General features: G+C 47.0%; 1 protein-coding gene across 1 annotated transcript in view; it reads right to left on the bottom strand.

Moving 5' to 3' along the window:
• Positions 1–22,108, bottom strand: part of LOC106573835 (cytoplasmic FMR1-interacting protein 1 homolog) — a 97,085-nt gene that overhangs the window by 64,409 nt on the left and 10,568 nt on the right. Inside the window, exons 4-9 of the mRNA XM_045697505.2 lie at positions 20,955–21,032; positions 20,193–20,294; positions 16,152–16,333; positions 8,668–8,764; positions 5,343–5,471; positions 2,794–2,898 (exon numbers count right to left, since the gene is read on the bottom strand). Coding sequence (XP_045553461.1) covers positions 2,794–2,898; positions 5,343–5,471; positions 8,668–8,764; positions 16,152–16,333; positions 20,193–20,294; positions 20,955–21,032 — 693 coding nt within the window. The remainder of the gene's footprint in view (positions 1–2,793; positions 2,899–5,342; positions 5,472–8,667; positions 8,765–16,151; positions 16,334–20,192; positions 20,295–20,954; positions 21,033–22,108) is intronic.

Raw genomic sequence — 22,108 nt, forward strand, 5'->3', positions numbered from 1 at the left:
CAAACACCCACACACATACAGCAACATGTCTCAAACACACACACACATACAGCAACATGTCTCAAACACCCACACACATACAGCAACATGTCTCAAACACCCACACACATACAGCAACATGTCTCAAACACCCACACACATACAGCAACATGTCTCAAACACTCACACACATACAGCAACATGTCTCAAACACCCACACACATACAGCAACATGTCTCAAACACCCACACACATACAGCAACATGTCTAAAACACCCACACACATACAGCAACATGTCTCAAACACCCACACACATACAGCAACATGTCTCAAACACCCACACACATACAGCAACATGTCTAAAACACCCACACACATACAGCAACATGTCTAAAACACCCACACACATACAGCAACATGTCTCAAACGCCCACACACATACAGCAACATGTCTAAAACACCCACACACATACAGCAACATGTCTCAAACGCCCACACACATACAGCAACATGTCTAAAACGCCCACACACATACAGCAACATGTCTAAAACACCCACACACATACAGCAACATGTCTCAAACACCCACACACATACAGCAACATGTCTAAAACGCCCACACACATACAGCAACATGTCTCAAACGCCCACACACATACAGCAACATGTCTCAAACGCCCACACACATACAGCAACATGTCTAAAACGCCCACACACATACAGCAACATGTCTCAAACGCCCACACACATACAGCAACATGTCTCAAACGCCCACACACATACAGCAACATGTCTAAAACGCCCACACACATACAGCAACATGTCTCAAACGCCCACACACATACAGCAACATGTCTAAAACACCCACACACATACAGCAACATGTCTCAAACACCCACACACATACAGCAACATGTCTCAAACACCCACACACATACAGCAACATGTCTCAAACACCCACACACATACAGCAACATGTCTAAAACACCCACACACATACAGCTACATGTCTCAAACGCCCACACACATACAGCAACATGTCTAAAACACCCACACACATACAGCAACATGTCTCAAACGCCCACACACATACAGCAACATGTCTAAAACGCCCACACACATACAGCAACATGTCTCAAACGCCCACACACATACAGCAACATGTCTAAAACGCCCACACACATACAGCAACATGTCTCAAACGCCCACACACATACAGCAACATGTCTCAAACGCCCACACACATACAGCAACATGTCTCAAACGCCCACACACATACAGCAACATGTCTCAAACGCCCACACACATACAGCAACATGTCTCAAACGCCCACACACATACAGCAACATGTCTCAAACGCCCACACACATACAGCAACATGTCTCAAACGCCCACACACATACAGCAACATGTCTCAAACGCCCACACACATACAGCAACATGTCTAAAACACCCACACACATACAGCAACATGTCTCAAACGCCCACACACATACAGCAACATGTCTAAAACGCCCACACACATACAGCAACATGTCTCAAACGCCCACACACATACAGCAACATGTCTCAAACGCCCACACACATACAGCAACATGTCTCAAACGCCCACACACATACAGCAACATGTCTAAAACGCCCACACACATACAGCAACATGTCTCAAACACCCACACACATACAGCAACACGTCTCAAACACCCACACACATACAGCAACATGTCTAAAACACCCACACACATACAACAACATGTCTAAAACACCCACACACATACAGCAACATGTCTCAAACGCCCACACACATACAGCAACATGTCTCAAACGCCCACACACATACAGCAACATGTCTCAAACACCCACACACATACAGCAACATGTCTCAAACGCCCACACACATACAGCAACATGTCTCAAACGCCCACACACATACAGCAACATGTCTCAAACGCCCACACACATACAGCAACATGTCTCAAACACCCACACACATACAGCAACATGTCTCAAACACCCACACACATACAGCAACATGTCTCAAACACCCACACACATACAGCAACATGTCTCAAACGCCCACACACATACAGCAACATGTCTCAAACACCCACACACATACAGCAACATGTCTCAAACGCCCACACACATACAGCAACATGTCTCAAACGCCCACACACATACAGCAACATGTCTCAAACGCCCACACACATACAGCAACATGTCTAAAACGCCCACACACATACAGCAACATGTCTAAAACGCCCACACACATACAGCAACATGTCTCAAACGCCCACACACATACAGCAACATGTCTCAAACGCCCACACACATACAGCAACATGTCTCAAACGCCCACACACATACAGCAACATGTCTCAAACACCCACACACATACAGCAACATGTCTCAAACGCCCACACACATACAGCAACATGTCTCAAACGCCCACACACATACAGCAACATGTCTCAAACACCCACACACATACAGCAACATGTCTCAAACGCTCACACACATACAGCAACATGTCTCAAACGCCCACACACATACAGCAACATGTCTAAAACACCCACACACATACAGCAACATGTCTCAAACACCCACACACATACAGCAACATGTCTCAAACGCCCACACACATACAGCAACATGTCTAAAACGCCCACACACATACAGCAACATGTCTAAAACACCCACACACATACAGCAACATGTCTAAAACGCCCACACACATACAGCAACATGTCTAAAACGCCCACACACATACAGCAACATGTCTCAAACACACACACACATACAGCAACATGTCTCACCTTGAAGAACTTGTCAACCTTGTTCAGGTTGATCCTCTTCTTGGCGTCCATTTTGTAGATGTTGCTGTTACTGCCATCCATCAGGTACAGACCAAACCCCATCACCTAGAGGTAACAGACAGGTACAGACCTAACCCCATCACCTGGAGGTAACAGACTAAACCCCATCACCTGGAGATAACAGACTAAACCCCATCACCTAGAGGTAACAGACAGGTACAGACTAAACCCCATCACCTAGAGGTAACAGACTAAACCCCATCACCTGGAGATAACAGACAGGTACAGACTAAACCCCATCACCTAGAGGTAACAGACAGGTACAGACTAAACCCCATCACCTGGAGGTAACAGACAGGTACAGACTAAACCCCATCACCTGGAGGTAACAGACCAAACCCCATCACCTGGAGATAACAGACAGGTACAGACTAAACCCCATCACCTAGAGGTAACAGACTAAACCCCATCACCTGGAGGTAACAGACAGGTAAGACCTAACCCCATCACCTAGAGGAAACAGACAGGTACAGACCTAACCCCATCACCTGGAGGTAACAGACAGGTACAGACTAAACCCCATCACCTGGAGGTAACAGACAGGTACAGACTAAACCCCATCACCTGGAGATAACAGACAGGTACAGACTAAACCCCATCACCTAGAGGTAACAGACAGGTACAGACTAAACCCCATCACCTGGAGGTAACAGACTAAACCCCATCACCTGGAGGTAACAGACTAAACCCCATCACCTGGAGGTAACAGACAGGTACAGACTAAACCCCATCCCCTGGAGGTAACAGACAGGTACAGACTAAACCCCATCACCTGGAGGTAACAGACTAAACCCCATCACCTGGAGGTAACAGACTAAACCCCATCACCTAGAGGTAACAGACTAAACCCCATCACCTGGAGATAACAGACAGGTACAGACCTAACCCCATCACCTAGAGGTAACAGACAGGTACAGACTAAACCCCATCACCTAGAGGTAACAGACAGGTACAGACCTAACCCCATCACCTGGAGGTAACAGACAGGTGCAGACTAAACCCCATCACCTGGAGGTAACAGACTAAACCCCATCACCTAGAGGTAACAGACTAAACCCCATCACCTAGAGGTAACAGACTAAACCCCATCACCTGGAGGTAACAGACAGGTACAGACTAAACCCCATCACCTAGAGGTAACAGACCTAACCCCATCACCTGGAGGTAACAGACAGGTACAGACTAAACCCCATCACCTAGAGGTACAGACTAAACCCCATCACCTAGAGGTAACAGACTAAACCCCATCACCTAGAGGTAACAGACAGGTACAGACTAAACCCCATCACCTGGAGGTAACAGACAGGTACAGACTAAACCCCATCACCTAGAGGTAACAGACTAAACCCCATCACCTAGAGGTAACAGACAGGTACAGACTAAACCCCATCACCTAGAGGTAACAGACAGGTACAGACTAAACCCCATCACCTAGAGGTAACAGACTAAACCCCATCACCTGGAGATAACAGACTAAACCCCATCACCTGGAGGTAACAGACAGGTACAGACTAAACCCCATCACCTAGAGGTAACAGACAGGTACAGACCTAACCCCATCACCTGGAGGTAACAGACTAAACCCCATCACCTAGAGGTAACAGACAGGTACAGACTAAACCCCATCACCTGGAGGTAACAGACTAAACCCCATCACCTGGAGGTAACAGACAGGTACAGACTAAACCCCATCACCTGGAGGTAACAGACAGGTACAGACTAAACCCCATCACCTGGAGGTAACAGACTAAACCCCATCACCTGGAGGTAACAGACAGGTTACAGACCTAACCCCATCACCTGGAGGTAACAGACAGGTTACAGACTAAACCCCATCACCTGGAGGTAACAGACAGGTTACAGACTAAACCCCATCACCTGGAGGTAACAGACAGGTTACAGACTAAACCCCATCACCTGGAGGTAACAGACAGGTACAGACTAAACCCCATCACCTGGAGGTAACAGACAGGTACAGACTTAACCCCATCACCTGGAGGTAACAGACTAAACCCCATCACCTGGAGGTAATAGACAGGTACAGACCTAACCCCATCACCTGGAGGTAACAGACAGGTACAGACTAAACCCCATCACCTGGAGGTAACAGACTAAACCCCATCACCTGGAGGTAACAGACAGGTACAGACTAAACCCCATCACCTGGAGGTAACAGACTAAACCCCATCACCTGGAGATAACAGATATAGGGAATAGGGAGCCTATAGGCCCTGGTCATAAGTAGTGCACTATATAGGGAAGAGGGAGCCATTTGGGACGCGGCCCAGCCTGCCAGCCAGACGGTAGCCTATATAGGGAATAGGGAGTCATTTGGGACTTGACCCAGCCTGCCAGCCAGACGGTAGCCTATATAGGGAATAGGGAGCCATTTGGGACTTCACCCAGCCTGCCAGCCAGACGGTAGCCTATATAGGGAATAGGGAGTCATTTGGGACGCGGTCCAGCCTGCCAGCCAGACGGTAACCTACCTTGAGCAGCATGTGTTTCTCGTTGGGGGTCAGGAACATCCTGTTCTCATAGTAATCAACACAGAGGTTGACTATGTCAGCCAGCAGCTCATCATGGCCATTAATCACCTCCAGCTGCTGCTGCAGAGACTGGAGACACAGAGACACAGAGAGACAGACAGAGAGAGACAGAGAGAGACAGAGAGAGAGAGAGAGAGAGACAGAGAGAGAGAGAGAGAGAGAGAGAGAGAGAGAGAGACAGAGAGACAGAGAGAGAGACAGAGAGAGAGAGACAGAGAGAGAGAGAGACAGAGAGAGAGAGACAGAGAGAGAGAGAGAGACAGAGAGAGAGAGAGACAGAGAGAGACAGAGAGAGAGAGACAGAGAGAGAGACAGAGAGACAGAGAGACAGAGAGAGACAGAGAGAGAGACAGAGAGAGAAAGAGAGACAGAGAGAGAGAGAGACAGAGAGAGAGACAGAGAGAGGGAGAGAGAGAGAGGGAGAGACAGAGAGAGGGAGAGAGAGAGAGGGAGAGACAGAGAGACAGAGAGGGAGAGACAGAGACAGAGAGAGACAGAGGGAGAGAGAGAGTGTTTTATGTTAAATAGTTTTATGTTAATTCGATTTCAGAGGGAAAAGGGTTAATGGCCAGCCGTACTGCTCTGTTCTGGGCAAACTGTTATATGCCTAATGCCCTCTGTGAAACCATATGACTGGGCAGTAGTCCAGGTGTGATAAAACTAGGGCCTGTAGGACTTGTTTTGTTGATAGCGATGTCATGACAGTAGAGCAGCGTTTTATTACGTACAGATCTCCCCCCATCTTAGCTACTGTTGTATCAATATGTTTTGACCAGGACAGTTTTACAATCCGGGGTTACTCCAAGAAGTTTAGTCTCCTCAACTTGCTCAAGTTCCACATTATTCATTGTAAGATTTAGTTGAGGTTTAGTGAATGATTTGTCCCAAAATACAATGCTTTTAGTTTTTGAAATATTTAGGACTATTACTATTACTAATATTACTATTAGGACTCTTATTACACACCTTCTGAAACTGACTGCAGCTCTTTGCTAAGTGTAGCAGTGATTTTACTTGCTGTGGTAGCTGGCGTGTATTGTGTTGAGCCAACCGTATACATAGACACACTGGCTTTACTCAGTGCCAGTGGAAGGTCATTAGTAAAAATAGAAAAAAGTAAGGGGCCTAGACAGCTGCCCTGGGGAATCCCGGATTCTACCCGGATTATGTTGGAGAGGCTTCCATTAAAGAACACCCTCTGTGTTCTGTTAGACAGGTGACTCTTTATCCACATTATAGCAGGGGGTGTAAAGCCATTATAGCAGGGGGTGTAAAGCCATAACACACATGTTTTTCCAGCAGAAGACTATGATCGATAATGTCAAAAGCTGCACGGAAGTCTAACAAAAGAGCCCCCACAATCATTTTATCAATTTCTTTCAGCCAATCATTCGTAATTTGTGTAAGTGCTGTGCTTATTGAATGTCCTTCCCTATCAGCGTACTGAACGTCTGTTAATTTCTTTAAATAGCATTGTATCTGGTCAAACACCATTTCTTTCCCAGAAATTTACTAAGGGTTGGTAACAGGCTGATTGGTCGGCTATTTGAGCCAGTAAAGGGGGCTTTGCTATTCTTAGGTAGGACAATGACTTTTGCTTCCCTCCAGGCCTGAGAGTACACACTTTCCTGTAGGCTTCGATTAAAAAGATGGCCAATAAGAGTGGCAACATATTCCGCTATCATCCTCAGTAATTTTCCATCCAGGTTGTCAGGCCTGGGAGGGCATAGGCCCACCCACTTGGGAGCCAGGCCCCTGGGGCAATGTGCTGTGTGACAAAACTGCACATTTTAGAGTGGCCTTTTATTGTACCCAGCACAAAGTGCACCTGTGTAATGATCATGCTGTTTAATCAGCTTCTTGATATGCCACACCTGTCAGGTGGATGGATTATCTTGGCAAAGGAGGAATGCTCACAAATAAGGATGTAAACTAATGTGAGCACAACATTTTAGAGAAATACGTTTTTTGTGATTATGGAACATTTCTGGGATCTTTTTATTTCAGCTGATGAAACATGAGACCAACTGTTGTGTTTATATTGTTGTTTAGTATACCTAGCTATTAATGCTGGAAGTGTAGCCAACCCTATTAAAATATTTATGTAATTATTATTAGCTAAAAAACAGTAATGTTGGCTGGTGATGTCATGGAGATCAAATGGCCAGGTGTGTGTGTGAGTGATCTTGTTGTGGTTGGCCAGGTGTGTGTGTTACCTGAGTGATCTTGTTGTGGTTGGCCAGGTGTGTGTGTGAGTGATCTTGTTGTGGTTGGCCAGGTGTGTGTGTTACCTGAGTGATCTTGTTGTGGTTGGCCAGGTGTGTGTGTTACCTGAGTGATCTTGTTGTGGTTGGCCAGGTGTGTGTGTGAGTGATCTTGTTGTGGTTGGCCAGGTGTGTGTGTTACCTGAGTGATCTTGTTGTGGTTGGCCAGGTAGGTTTTACCTGAGTGATCTTGTTGTGGTTGGCCAGGTGTGTGTGTTACCTGAGTGATCTTGTTGTGGTTGGCCAGGTGTGTGTGTTACCTGAGTGATCTTGTTGTGGTTGGCCAGGTGTGTGTGTTACCTGAGTGATCTTGTTGTGGTTGGCCAGGTAGGTTTTACCTGAGTGATCTTGTTGTGGTTGGCCAGGTAGGTTTTACCTGAGTGATCTTGTTGTGGTTGGCCAGGTGTGTGTGTTACCTGAGTGATCTTGTTGTGGTTGGCCAGGTAGGTTTTACCTGAGTGATCTTGTTGTGGTTGGCCAGGTGTGTGTGTTACCTGAGTGATCTTGTTGTGGTTGGCCAGGTGTGTGTGTTACCTGAGTGATCTTGTTGTGGTTGGCCAGGTGTCTGTGTGAGTGATCTTGTTGTGGTTGGCCAGGTGTGTGTGTTACCTGAGTGATCTTGTTGTGGTTGGCCAGGTAGGTTTTACCTGAGTGATCTTGTTGTGGTTGGCCAGGTGTGTGTGTTACCTGAGTGATCTTGTTGTGGTTGGCCAGGTGTGTGTGTTACCTGAGTGATCTTGTTGTGGTTGGCCAGGTGTGTGTGTTACCTGAGTGATCTTGTTGTGGTTGGCCAGGTAGGTTTTACCTGAGTGATCTTGTTGTGGTTGGCCAGGTAGGTTTTACCTGAGTGATCTTGTTGTGGTTGGCCAGGTGTGTGTGTTACCTGAGTGATCTTGTTGTGGTTGGCCAGGTAGGTTTTACCTGAGTGATCTTGTTGTGGTTGGCCAGGTGTGTGTGTTACCTGAGTGATCTTGTTGTGGTTGGCCAGGTGTGTGTGTTACCTGAGTGATCTTGTTGTGGTTGGCCAGAAACATGGAGAGGTTCTGAGACTCCTGGATGGACGAGGGTTCTGACATCTTCCTGAGGAACTGGGCAGCTCTACAGGGGGGAGAGGAGAGGGAGGGAGGGAGGGGAGGGAGGGAGGGAGGGAGGGAGGGAGGGAGGGAGGGAGGGAGGGGAGAGAGCAAAATTAAGGAAAGATTTGACAATGTACAGACTCATGGAGCATAACCTTGCTATTGAGAAATAGGCAGACCTGGCTCTCAAGAGAAGACAGGCTATGTGCACACTGCCCACAAAATGAGGTGGAAACTGAGCTGCACTTCCTAACCTCCTGCCCAATGTATGACCATGTTAGAGACACATATTTCCCTCAGATTACACAGATACACAAATGTATGACCATATATTACTTTAACAATGTAAACACACGTTTCACATGCTTTAACAATGTAAACACACGTTTCACATGCTTTAACAATGTAAACACACGTTTCACATGTCAATAAAGCCCCTTGAATTGAACTGAGGGGAGGGAGAGAGAGGGGGGGGGAGGAGAGGGAGGGAGGGAGAGAGAGAGGGGGAGAGGAGAGGGAGGGAGAGAGAGAGGGGGAGAGGAGAGGGAGGGAGAGGGGGGGAGAGGAGAGAGAGAGAGAGGGGGAGAGGAGAGGGAGGGAGAGGGGGAGAGGAGAGGGAGGGAGAGAGGAGAGGGAGGGAGAGAGAGAGGGGGAGAGGAGAGGGAGGGAGAGAGAGAGGGGGAGAGGAGAGGGAGGGAGGGAGAGGGGGAGAGGAGAGGGAGGGAGAGAGAGAGGGGGAGAGGAGAGGGAGGGAGAGAGAGAGGGGGAGAGGAGAGGGAGGGAGAGAGAGAGGGGGAGAGGAGAGGGAGGGAGAGAGAGAGGGGGAGAGGAGAGGGAGGGAGAGAGAGAGGGGGAGAGGAGAGGAGAGGGAGGGAGAGAGAGGGGGGGAGAGGAGAGGGAGGGAGAGAGGGAGAGGAGAGAGAGAGGGGGAGAGGAGAGGGAGGGAGAGAGAGAGGGAGGGAGAGAGAGAGGGGGAGAGGAGAGGGAGGGAGAGAGAGAGAGGGGGAGAGGAGAGGGAGGGAGAGAGAGGGGGAGAGGGAGAGAGAGAGGGGGAGAGGAGAGGGAGGGAGAGAGGGAGAGGAGAGAGAGAGGGGGAGAGGAGAGGGAGGGAGAGAGAGAGGGAGGGAGAGAGAGAGGGGGAGAGGAGAGGGAGGGAGAGAGGGGGAGAGGAGAGGGAGGGAGAGAGAGAGAGAGGGGGAGAGGAGAGGAGAGGGAGAGAGTGATAGAGAACAGAGAGACGAGCCCAGAAGGAGGTTATTCAACCAATATCAACACAGACAGACATGTTTTTTGTCTCTTCCTGTGGTGATTTCAATGACAAGGAATACGTCCAAAACTGAGGCTTGAATACACAATGTAAATGTTTATTACAACATCACGGTTCCCATAAAAATCAGCGTATGAGGTGAAAACAAAACAAACGTTTAACCCTGACCCATCAGCGTAAATCATCGGCACACCTGGCTTCTATTTCAACGAGAATTGCATATGTCACATGATTACGCAAAACTAAAACAGAACATCTATGAATCAGCAGAATAGAAAGCATGACCTCGATTAAATACCAAATATACAAAAGCAGAGAAATATCATAAATTATTGCTTTTAAATATTACCATGTGAACGTTTCCTCAGATTGTAGTTGTAGGGAGCTGGAGTGACCACTAGACGGAGGTATGGAATACCAATAACAGGAACTAGTTACTGAAAACCATGATATAACTATTCTTTATTCCTGCCTGATGGGTGGAGAGTTTTTAAATAGAACATCCACCTGCATTCTGTCTGGACAAGACTACGTTCAAAAAGACCACCCTTACGTGAAGGTTTATCTGCTGTATAGAACAGAAGGACATGGAGGAGACGGGCCTCTCAGAACCACCCTTACGTGAAGGTTTACCTGCTGTATTGAACAGAAGGACATGGAGGAGACGGGCCTCTCAGAACCACCCTTACGTGAAGGTTTATCTGCTGTATTGAACAGAAGGACATGGAGGAAACGGGCCTCTCAGAACCACCCTTACGTGAAGGTTTACCTGCTGTATAGAACAGAAGGACATGGAGGAGACGGGCCTCTCAGAACCACCCTTACGTGAAGGTTTATCTGCTGTATTGAACAGAAGGACATGGAGGAGACGGGCCTCTCAGAACCACCCTTACGTGAAGGTTTATCTGCTGTATAGAACAGAAGGACATGGAGGAAACGGGCCCCTCAGAACCACCCTTACGTGAAGGTTTACCTGCTGTATTGAACAGAAGGACATGGAGGAGACGGGCCTCTCAGAACCACCCTTACGTGAAGGTTTACTTGCTGTATTGAACAGAAGGACATGGAGGAGACGGGCCTCTCAGAACCACCCCTACGTGAAGATTTATCTGCTGTATTGAACAGAAAGACATGGAGGAGACGGGCCTCTCAGAACCACCCTTACGTGAAGGTTTACCTGCTGTATAGAACAGAAGGACATGGAGGAGACAGGGTGACCCGGACTCTGAGAAATGACAGCCCTATTATCATCATCACAGGAACTCGGTGCATTACTTACTAAACATGCTGCACACTGCCACTTGGCAGACAAAAATGGCCTCCTCCTTTAATAAAACTGCTTCACACTAGAGTGGCATCACCACTGCTACACCTCCAGGGGGCATGAGAGGGAGCAGGACAGAAGAGTTTTAACTTCCTTGGTGTCCACGTCACCAACGATCTATCATGGTCCAAACACACCAAGACAGTTGTGAAGAGACTGAAAAGATTTGGCATGGGGTCCTCAGATCCTCAAAAGGTTCTACAGCTGCACCATCGAGAGCATCCTGACTGGTTGCATCACTGCCTGGTATGGCAACTGCTCGGCATCTGACCGTAAGGCGCTACAGAGGGTAGTGTGTACGGCCCAGTACATCACTGGGGCCAAGCTTCCTGCCATCCTGGACCTATATAATAGGCTGTGTCAGAGGAAAGCCCATAAAATTGTCAGACTCCAGTCACCCAAGTCATAGACTGTTCTCTCTGCTACCGCACGGCAAGCGGTACCGGAGCGGCAAGTCTAGGTCCAAAAGGCTCCTCAACAGCTTCTACCCCCAAGCCATTAGACTGATGAACAATTCATAAAAATCACCACCGGACAATTTACATTGACCCCCCCCTTATACACTGCTGCTACTCGCTGTTAACTTTTCAGGGAAGTTAGAAACCAATATACACAGGCAGTTAGAAAAGCCAAGACTAGCTTTTTCAAGCAGAAATTTGCTTCCTGCAACACAAACTCAAAAAGTTCTGGGACACTGTAAAGTCCCTGGAGAATAAGAACACCTCCTCCCAGCTGCCCACTGCACTGAGGATAGGAAACTCTGTCACCACCGATAAATCCACTATAATTGAGAATTTCAATAAGCATTTTTCTACGGCTGGCCATGCTTTCCACCTGGCTACCCCAAACCCGGCCAACAGCACTGCACCCCCCACAGCTACTTGCCCAAGCCTTCCCCATTTCTCCTTCTCCCAAATCCAGTCAGCTGATGTTCTGAAAGAGCTGCAAAATCTGGACCCATACAAATCAGCTGGGCTTGACAATCTGGACCCTTTCTTTCTAAAATGATCTGCCGAAATTGTTGCAACCCCTATTACTAGCCTGTTCAACCTCTCTTTCGTGTCGTCTGAGATTCCAAAAGATTGGAAAGCAGCTGCTGTCATCCCCCTCTTCAAAGGAGGGGACACTCTTGACCCGAACTGCTACAGACCTATATCTATCCCGGATCTCAACCCCATTGCGCACGTCTGGGACCTTTTTGGATTTACTTATGTAAATGTGATATTTTCCGTTTTTAAATTTGCTAACATTTAAAATAGAAGAAAATGTTTTTACTTTGTCATTATGGGGTATTGTGTGTAGATTGATGAGGGGAAAAAAACATTTATTCTATTTTAGAATAAGGCTGTAACGTAACAAAACGTGGAAAAGTTCAAGGGGTCTGAATATTTTACGAATGCATATGTACATACAAAAAAATATATGGGGGATTGGAAATGATGCAGACAATTACATTGGTAGGAGCCACAATCTATCTGCAATATTAAATCTGATCTAAAAAAACAAAATAATAATAATAACATTTTAAATAGCCAGAGCCCAATGGCATGGGAAACCGGGCCCAGAATATTTTATACAATGTTTCCAGTTTGTTGCAGACAGGCCATGCATAGCCAATGTGATTTATAGGATGTTTATTTTGATCAGGATAGTTTCCACCTGCAGCCTGCATTGTTTTTTTTTTTTTTTGGCTTTATGTAGGCAGTTTTTTTTTACATAGTTGGCAAAGTGGGTTCCTGAGTGGCGCAGCGGTCTAAGGCACTGCATCTCAGTGCTAGAGGCGTCACTACAGACCCTGGTTCGATTCCAGGCTGTATCACAACCGGCCATGATTAGGAGTCCCATAGGGCGACGCATAATTGGCCCAGCGTCGTCCGGGTTAGGGTTTAGCCGGGGTAGGCCGTCATTGTAATTAAGAATTTGTTGTTAACCTGTTATGGCTAGGGGGCAGTATTTTCACAGCCGGATAAAAAACGTACCCGATTTAATCTGATTATTACTCCTGCCCAGAAACTAGAATATGCATATAATTATTAGCTTTGGATAGAAAACACTTCAAAGTTTCTAAAACTGTTTGAATGGTGTCTGTGAGTATAACAGAACTCATTTGGCAGGCCAAAACCTGAGAAGATTCCATGCAGGAAGTGCCCTGTCTGACAATTTCTTGCCCTTCTTGATTATCTCTATCCATTACAGAGGATCTCTGCTGTTACGTGACACTTCCTACGGCTCCCATGGGCTCTCAGAAGGCGGCAAAAAGCTGAATCGTGGCTTTGCAGGCTCTGGCTGAAAAAAAGTAGCGCGTTTGGGTAGTGGCTGGTTACAGTACTGTGAGACTCAGGCGCGTGCCCGCGTCGACCCCATGCTTTGTTTCTTTCCTCTGTTTACCTAAACGCAGATTCCCGGTCGGAATATTATCGCTTTTTTACGAGAAAAATGGCATAAAAATGGATTTTAAACAGCGGTTGACATGCTTCGAAGTACGGTAATGGAATATTTAGAAATCTTTTGTCACGAATTGCGCCATGCTCGTGACCCTTCATTACCCTTTCGGATAGTGTCTTGAGCGCACGAACAAAACGCCGCTGTTTGGATATAACAATGGATTATTTTGAACCAAACCAACATTTGTTATTGAAGTAGCAGTCCTGGGAGTGCATTCTGATGAAGAGCACCAAAGGTAATCAAACTTTTCTAATAGTAAATCTGACTTTGGTGAGTGCTAAACTTGGTGGGTATCTAAATAGCTAGCCGTGATGGCTGGGCTATCTACTCAGAATATTGCAAAATGTGCTTTCACCGAAAAGCTATTTTAAAATCGGACACCTCGATTGCACAAAGGAGTTCTGTATCTATAATTCTTAAAATAATTGTTATGTTTTTTGTGAACGTTTATCGTGAGTAATTTAGTAAATTCACCGGAGGTTTGCGGGGGGTATGCTAGTTCTGAACGTCACATGCTAATGTAAAAAGCTGGTTTTTGATATAAATATGAACTTGATTGAACAAAACATGCATGTATTGTATAACATAATGTCCTAGGTGTGTCATCTGATGAAGATCAAAGGTTAGTGCTGCATTTAGCTGTGGTTTTGTTTTTTGTGACATTATATGCTAGCTTGAAAAATGGGTGTCTGATTATTTCTGGCTGGGTACTCTGCTGACATAATCTAATGTTTTGCTTTCGCTGTAAAGCCTTTTTGAAATCGGACAGTGTGGTTAGATAAAGGAGAGTCTTGTCTTTAAAATGCTGTGAAATAGTCATATGTTTGAAAAATGGAAGTTTTTGTATTTTAGAGGAATTTGTAATTCGCGCCACGCCTATCATTGGATATTGGAGCAGGTGTTCCGCTAGCGGAACGTCTAGATGTAAGAGGTTAACTGAATTGCCTAATTATATAAAGGTTCAATAAAAAAATTACAAAATTAGAAGTTACTTTAAGATTTGTATCATTTTCATGTAGATAGAATGTAGATTTTAAAATAGCTTTTCGGTGAAAGCACATTTTGCAATATTCTGAGAAGATAGCCCAGCCATCACGGCTAGCTATTTAGACACCCACCAAGTTTAGCCCTGACCAAACTCCGATTTACTATTAGAAAAATTGGATTACCTTTGCTGTTCTTCGTCAGAATGCACTCCCAGGACTTCTACTTCAATAACAAATGTTGGTTTGGTTCAAAATAATCCATAGTTATATCCAAATAGCGGCGTTTTGTTCGTGCGTTCAAGACACTATCCGAAGGGTAAATAAGGGTCACGCGCACAACGCATTTCGTGACAAAAAAATTCTAAATATTCCATTACCGTACTTCGAAGCATGTCAACCGCTGTTTAAAATCTATTTTTATGCCATTTTTCTCGTAAAAAAAGCGATAATATTCCGACCGGGAAAGCGTGTTTACGTACAAAAGAGAGAGAAAATAAAAGCATGGGATCCCCTCGTGCACGAGCCTGAGTCTCATAGTACTGTGACTGGCCACTATCCAAACGCGCTAATGTTTTTCAGCCAGGGGCTGCCTCGATATCATTCAGCTTTTTGCCGCCTTCTGAGAGCCCATGGGAGCCGTAGGAAGTGTCACGTAACAGCAGAGATCCCCTGTAATGGACAGAGATAATCAAGAAGGCCAAGAAATGGTCAGACAGGGCACTTCCTGTTTGGAATCTTCTCAGGTTTTGGCCTGCCAAATGAGTTCTGTTATACTCACAGACACCATTCAAACAGTTTTAGAAACTTTGGAGTGTTTTCTATCCAAAGCTAATAATTATATGCATATTCTAGTTTCTGGGCAAGAGTAATAATCAGATTAAATTGGGTACGTTTTATATCCGGCCGTGAAAATACTGCCCCCTAGCCATAACAGGTTAAATGACTCACTACTGTAGTGGCTCTGGATCAGAGAGTCTGCTAAATGACTCACTACTGTAGTGGCTCTGGATCAGAGAGTCTACTAAATGACTCACTACTGTAGTGGCTCTGGATCAGAGAGTCTACTAAATGACTCACTACTGTAGTGGCTCTGGATCAGAGAGTCTACTAAATGACTCACTACTGTAGTGGCTCTGGATCAGAGAGTCTGCTAAATGACTCACTACTGTAGTGGCTCTGGATCAGAGAGTCTGCTAAATGACTCACTACTGTAGTGGCTCTGGATCAGAGACTACGGGGTGTGTGTGTGTGTGTGTGTGTGTGTGTGTGTGTGTGTGTGTGTGTGTGTGTGTGTGTGTGTGTGTGTGCGTGTGTGTGTGTGCGCGCGTGCGTGCGTGCGTGCGTGCGTGCGTGTGTGTGTGTGTGCGTGCGTGCGTGCGTATAGTACCGTTTGTAGGCAGAGTGGTCGTTCTTGACGCTACACTTCATGTTCTTGAGTTCGTCGAGCACAGCGAACATGTTAATGAACTTCCCCAAGGTGAGGAGGTAGGCCTCAGAGACAAAGTCTTTCCTCCTTTCAGCGTGGCAGAGACGACGCACCTCCCCGCAGAACCGGTCTATAGCCGTTCGCTGAAGAGGAGAAACGGAGGGTCACTATCGAGCACATTAAAGATGCATTGCTTTAATAGGGCCAACTGAGTAAAATAGAACTACCATGACTGCAACATGGAAAAACGGTATTAAATGTGTATACAATGTTACACAGTGACCAGTGTTTTCCACTTCATTAATTAACTAGGCTTCTTTTCATTTAAAATTTTCAATTCGCCAGTCACCCAACAGGTCACCCAGCCCCCACCACCCAACAGGTCGCCCAGCCCACACCACCACCCAACAGGTCACCCAGCCCACACCACCCAACAGGTCACCCAGCCCACACCACCCAACAGGTCAACCAGCCCACACCACCACCCAACAGGTCACCCAGCCCACACCACCAAACAGGTCACCCAGCCCCCACCACCCAACAGGTCACCCAGCCCACACCACCCAACAGGTCACCCAGCCCACACCACCAAACAGGTCACCCAGCCCCCACCACCCAACAGGTCACCCAGCCCACACCACCAAACAGGTCACCCAGCCCACACCACTCAACAGGTCACCCAGCCCACACCACCCAACAGGTCACCCAGCCCCCACCACCAAACAGGTCGCCCAGCCCACACCACCAAACAGGTCACCCAGCCCACACCACCAAACAGGTCACCCAGCCCACACCACCAAACAGGTCACCCAGCCCACACCACCAAACAGGTCACCCAGCCCACACCACCCAACAGGTCACCCAGCCCCCACCACCAAACAGGTCACCCAGCCCCCACCACCAAACAGGTCACCCAGCCCACACCACCGAACAGGTCGCCCAGCCCACACCACCAAACAGGTCACCCAGCCCACACCACCAAACAGGTCACCCAGCCCACACCACCCAACAGGTCACCCAGCCCCCACCACCAAACAGGTCACCCAGCCCACACCACCAAACAGGTCACCCAGCCCACACCACCAAACAGGTCACCCAGCCCACACCACCCAACAGGTCACCCAGCCCCCACCACCCAACAGGTCACCCAGCCCACACCACCCAACAGGTCACCCAGCCCACACCACCAAACAGGTCACCCAGCCCCCACCACCCAACAGGTCACCCAGCCCCCACCACCCAACAGGTCACCCAGCCCACACCACCCAACAGGTCACCCAGCCCCCACCACCCAACAGGTCACCCAGCCCCCACCACCACCCAACAGGTCACCCAGCCCCCACCACCACCCAACAGGTCACCCAGCCCCCACCACCACCCAACAGGTCACCCAGCCCACACCACCAAACAGGTCACCCAGCCCACACCACCCAACAGGTCACCCAGCCCACACCACCAAACAGGTCACCCAGCCCACACCACCACCAAACAGGTCACCCAGCCCACACCACCAAACAGGTCACCCAGCCCACACCACCAAACAGGTCACCCAGCCCACACCACCCAACAGGTCACCCAGCCCCCACCACCCAACAGGTCACCCACACCACCACCAAACAGGTCACCCAGCCCACACCACCAAACAGGTCACCCAGCCCCCACCACCCAACAGGTCACCCACACCACCCAACAGGTCACCCACACCACCACCAAACAGGTCACCCAGCCCACACCACCCAACAGGTCACCCAGCCCACACCACCAAACAGGTCACCCAGCCCACACCACCAAACAGGTCACCCACACCACCACCACCAAACAGGTCACCCAGCCCACTACCCTCTCAGCCAAGGCACATGAATACACGCAGAACAGGTAGCCTACATTCAATATTAGTTTTCACAGATCGTGTGACATTAAACACTAGCCTTCTTTCCTTACATGAATGACATTAACGACAGTGTTATTTGTCAATAAAGCATTTAACAAATGAATTAAAACATTGAACTTAAACCCTGTACGAATTCGTGGATCATGGAGAACTCCAAGAAAACAAATAAATCCCAAACCCTATGAAGTCTTAATCCGGCCCTGCATTTAGCTCCCAAATACTGGTAGATAAATAAATCCCAAACCCTATGATGTCTTAATCCGACCCTGCATTTAGCTCCCAAATACTGGTAGATAAATAAATCCCAAACCCTATGAAGTCTTAATCCGACCCTGCATTTAGCTCCCAAATACTGGTAGATAAATAAATCCCAAACCCTATGAAGTCTTAATCCGGCCCTGCATTTAGCTCCCAAATACTGGTAGATAAATAAATCCCAAACCCTATGATGTCTTAATCCGGCCCTGCATTTAGCTCCCAAATACTGGTAGATAAATAAATCCCAAACCCTATGAAGTCTTAATCCGGCCCTGCATTTAGCTCCCAAATACTGGTAGATAAATAAATCCCAAACCCTATGAAGTCTTAATCCGGCCCTGCATTTAGCTCCCAAATACTGGTAGATAAATAAATCCCAAACCCTATGATGTCTTAATCCGACCCTGCATTTAGCTCCCAAATACTGGTAGATAAATAAATCCCAAACCCTATGATGTCTTAATCCGACCCTGCATTTAGCTCCCAAATACTGGTAGATAAATAAATCCCAAACCCTATGAAGTCTTAATCCGACCCTGCATTTAGCTCCCAAATACTGGTAGATAAATAAATCCCAAACCCTATGATGTCTTAATCCGACCCTGCATTTAGCTCCCAAATACTGGTAGGATAAATAAATCCCAAACCCTATGATGTCTTAATCCGGCCCTGCATTTAGCTCCCAAATACTGGTAGATAAATAAATCCCAAACCCTATGAAGTCTTAATCCGGCCCTGCATTTAGCTCCCAAATACTGGTAGATAAATAAATCCCAAACCCTATGATGTCTTAATCCGACCCTGCATTTAGCTCCCAAATACTGGTAGATAAATAAATCCCAAACCCTATGATGTCTTAATCCGGCCCTGCATTTAGCTCCCAAATACTGGTAGATAAATAAATCCCAAACCCTATGATGTCTTAATCCGACCCTGCATTTAGCTCCCAAATACTGGTAGATAAATAAATCCCAAACCCTATGATGTCTTAATCCGACCCTGCATTTAGCTCCCAAATACTGGTAGATAAATAAATCCCAAACCCTATGATGTCTTAATCCGACCCTGCATTTAGCTCCCAAATACTGGTAGATAAATAAATCCCAAACCCTATGAAGTCTTAATCCGGCCCTGCATTTAGCTCCCAAATACTGGTAGATAAATAAATCCCAAACCCTATGATGTCTTATTCCGACCCTGCATTTAGCTCCCAAATACTGGTAGATAAATAAATCCCAAACCCTATGATGTCTTAATCCGACCCTGCATTTAGCTCCCAAATACTGGTAGGATAAATAAATCCCAAACCCTATGAAGTCTTAATCCGACCCTGCATTTAGCTCCCAAATACTGGTAGATAAATAAAGCCCTATGAAGTCTTAATCCGGCCCTGCATTTAGCTCCCAAATACTGGTAGATAAATAAAGCCCAGGCCCTATGATGTCTTAATCCGGCCCTGCATTTAGCTCCCAAATACTGGTAGGATACTGCTGCTTTTTGCCGATTCACTGCAGATAAATTCAAAAACATTCGATGAAGACGTTGAATCCTCACTGCAGGAACAATAGGTAGTGGAGAGAAAGCATCATTCTGCAGTACCAATAACAGAATTTTTTGCAAAATCAACAATTGCCCCTCATGTTATGCGATGGTTTGCATTTTTGACCCAGGGATGTGTGTGCTTTAGGGACTTTTAACAGAATGTGACTGGCAGAACGGGTGTTGTATGTGGAGGATGAGGGCTGCAGTAGATATCTCAGATCTGTGAGGCCTAAGAGGGTTTTATAAATAAGGTCTGGTTGGTGTGACAGAGAGAGAGAGAGGTGAGGGTACCTCCGGCTGATTGGTGTTACCTGGAAGTACATAAAGTTCATGAGCTTGGTGACCTCAGGCTCCAGCACCTCCACTGTCTTCTCATAGATCTCCACTCTGTTGGGCTGTTCATTACACTTCACCTGATAGAGGACGGAAGACACGGGGAATCATGAGCAATACACTCATTACACTTCACCTGATAGAGGAAGGAAGACACGGGGAATCATGAGCAATACACTCATTACACTTCACCTGATAGAGGAAGGAAGACACGGGGAATCATGAGCAATACACTCATTACACTTCACCTGATAGAGGACGGAAGACACGGGGAATCATGAGCAATACACTCATTACACTTCACCTGATAGAGGAAGGAAGACACGGGGAATCATGAGCAATACACACGGGGAATCATGAGCAATATACACGGGGGATCATGAGCAATACACATGGGGGGGATCATGAGCAATGTCGTTGCATGAAGATCCACAATAGTTTGCAACTACAATGAAAAAATGGATTGCAATGTTAGAGTTATGTAGAGTATCAGATCAGCCTCAGCCATGATAGCAGGGATAGCATTAGAGCAGTATATCAGTCAGCCATGCTGTGGTTACCTGTGGGATAGCATTAGAGCAGTATATCAGTCAGCCATGAGGTGGTTACCTGTGGGATAGCGTGAGAGCAGTATATCAGTCAGCCATGAGGTGGTTACCTGTGGGATAGCGTGAGAGCAGTATATCAGTCAGCCTGGGATAGCAAAAGAGCAGTATATCAGTCAGCCATGCTGTGGTTACCTGTGGGATCGCGCGAGAGCAGCTCCTCCACGTGTACAGCATCACAGCATACTCCTGGCCCTCCTCCAGCATCTCATTCTGAGGGAAGACATTTAAAAGGCTCTCAAACACAATACAGCTACTAGCCTCTCAGAGGTTCAATACAGCTACTAGCCTCTCAGAGGTTCAATACAGCTACTAGCCTCTCTGAGGTTCAATACAGCTACTAGCCTCTCTGAGGTTCAATACAGCTACTAGCCTCTCTGAGGTTCAATACAGCTACTAGCCTCTCTGAGGTTCAATACAGCTACTAGCCTCTCAGAGGTTCAATACAGCTACTAGCCTCTCAGAGGTTCAATACAGCTACTAGCCTCTCAGAGGTACAATACAGCTACTAGCCTCTCAGAGGTACAATACAGCTACTAGCCTCTCAGAGGTTCAATACAGCTACTAGCCTCTCAGAGGTTCAATACAGCTACTAGCCTCTCAGAGGTTCAATACAGCTACTAGCCTCTCAGAGGTTCAATACAGCTACTGCCCTCCCTCTCAGCGGTTCAATACAGCTACTAGCCTCTCAGAGGTTCAATACAGCCTACTAGCCTCTCAGAGGTTCAATACAGCTACTAGCCTCTCAGAGGTTCAATACAGCTACTGCCCTCCTCTCCTCAGCGGTTCAATACAGCTACTAGCCTCTCAGAGGTTCAATACAGCTACTAGCCTCTCAGAGGTTCAATACAGCTACTAGCCTCTCAGAGGTTCAATACAGCTACTAGCCTCTCAGAGGTTCAATACAGCTACTAGCCTCTCAGAGGTTCAATACAGCTACTAGCCTCTCAGAGGTACAATACAGCTACCAGCCTCTCAGAGGTACAATACAGCTACTAGCCTCTCAGAGGTACAATACAGCTACTAGCCTCTCAGAGGTTCAATACAGCTACTAGCCTCTCAGAGGTTCAATACAGCTACTGCCCTCTCTCTCAGCGGTTCAATACAGCTACTAGCCTCTCAGAGGTTCAATACAGCTACTAGCCTCTCAGAGGTTCAATACAGCTACTAGCCTCTCAGAGCTTCAATACAGCTACTAGCCTCTCAGAGGTACAATACAGCTACCAGCCTCTCAGAGGTTCAATACAGCTACTAGCCTCTCAGAGGTACAATACAGCTACTAGCCTCTC

The sequence above is a fragment of the Salmo salar genome, chromosome 16 (genome assembly GCF_965601325.2).
Source record: "Salmo salar chromosome 16, fSalSal1, whole genome shotgun sequence".
In the NCBI taxonomy this organism is placed as follows: domain Eukaryota; kingdom Metazoa; phylum Chordata; class Actinopteri; order Salmoniformes; family Salmonidae; genus Salmo; species Salmo salar.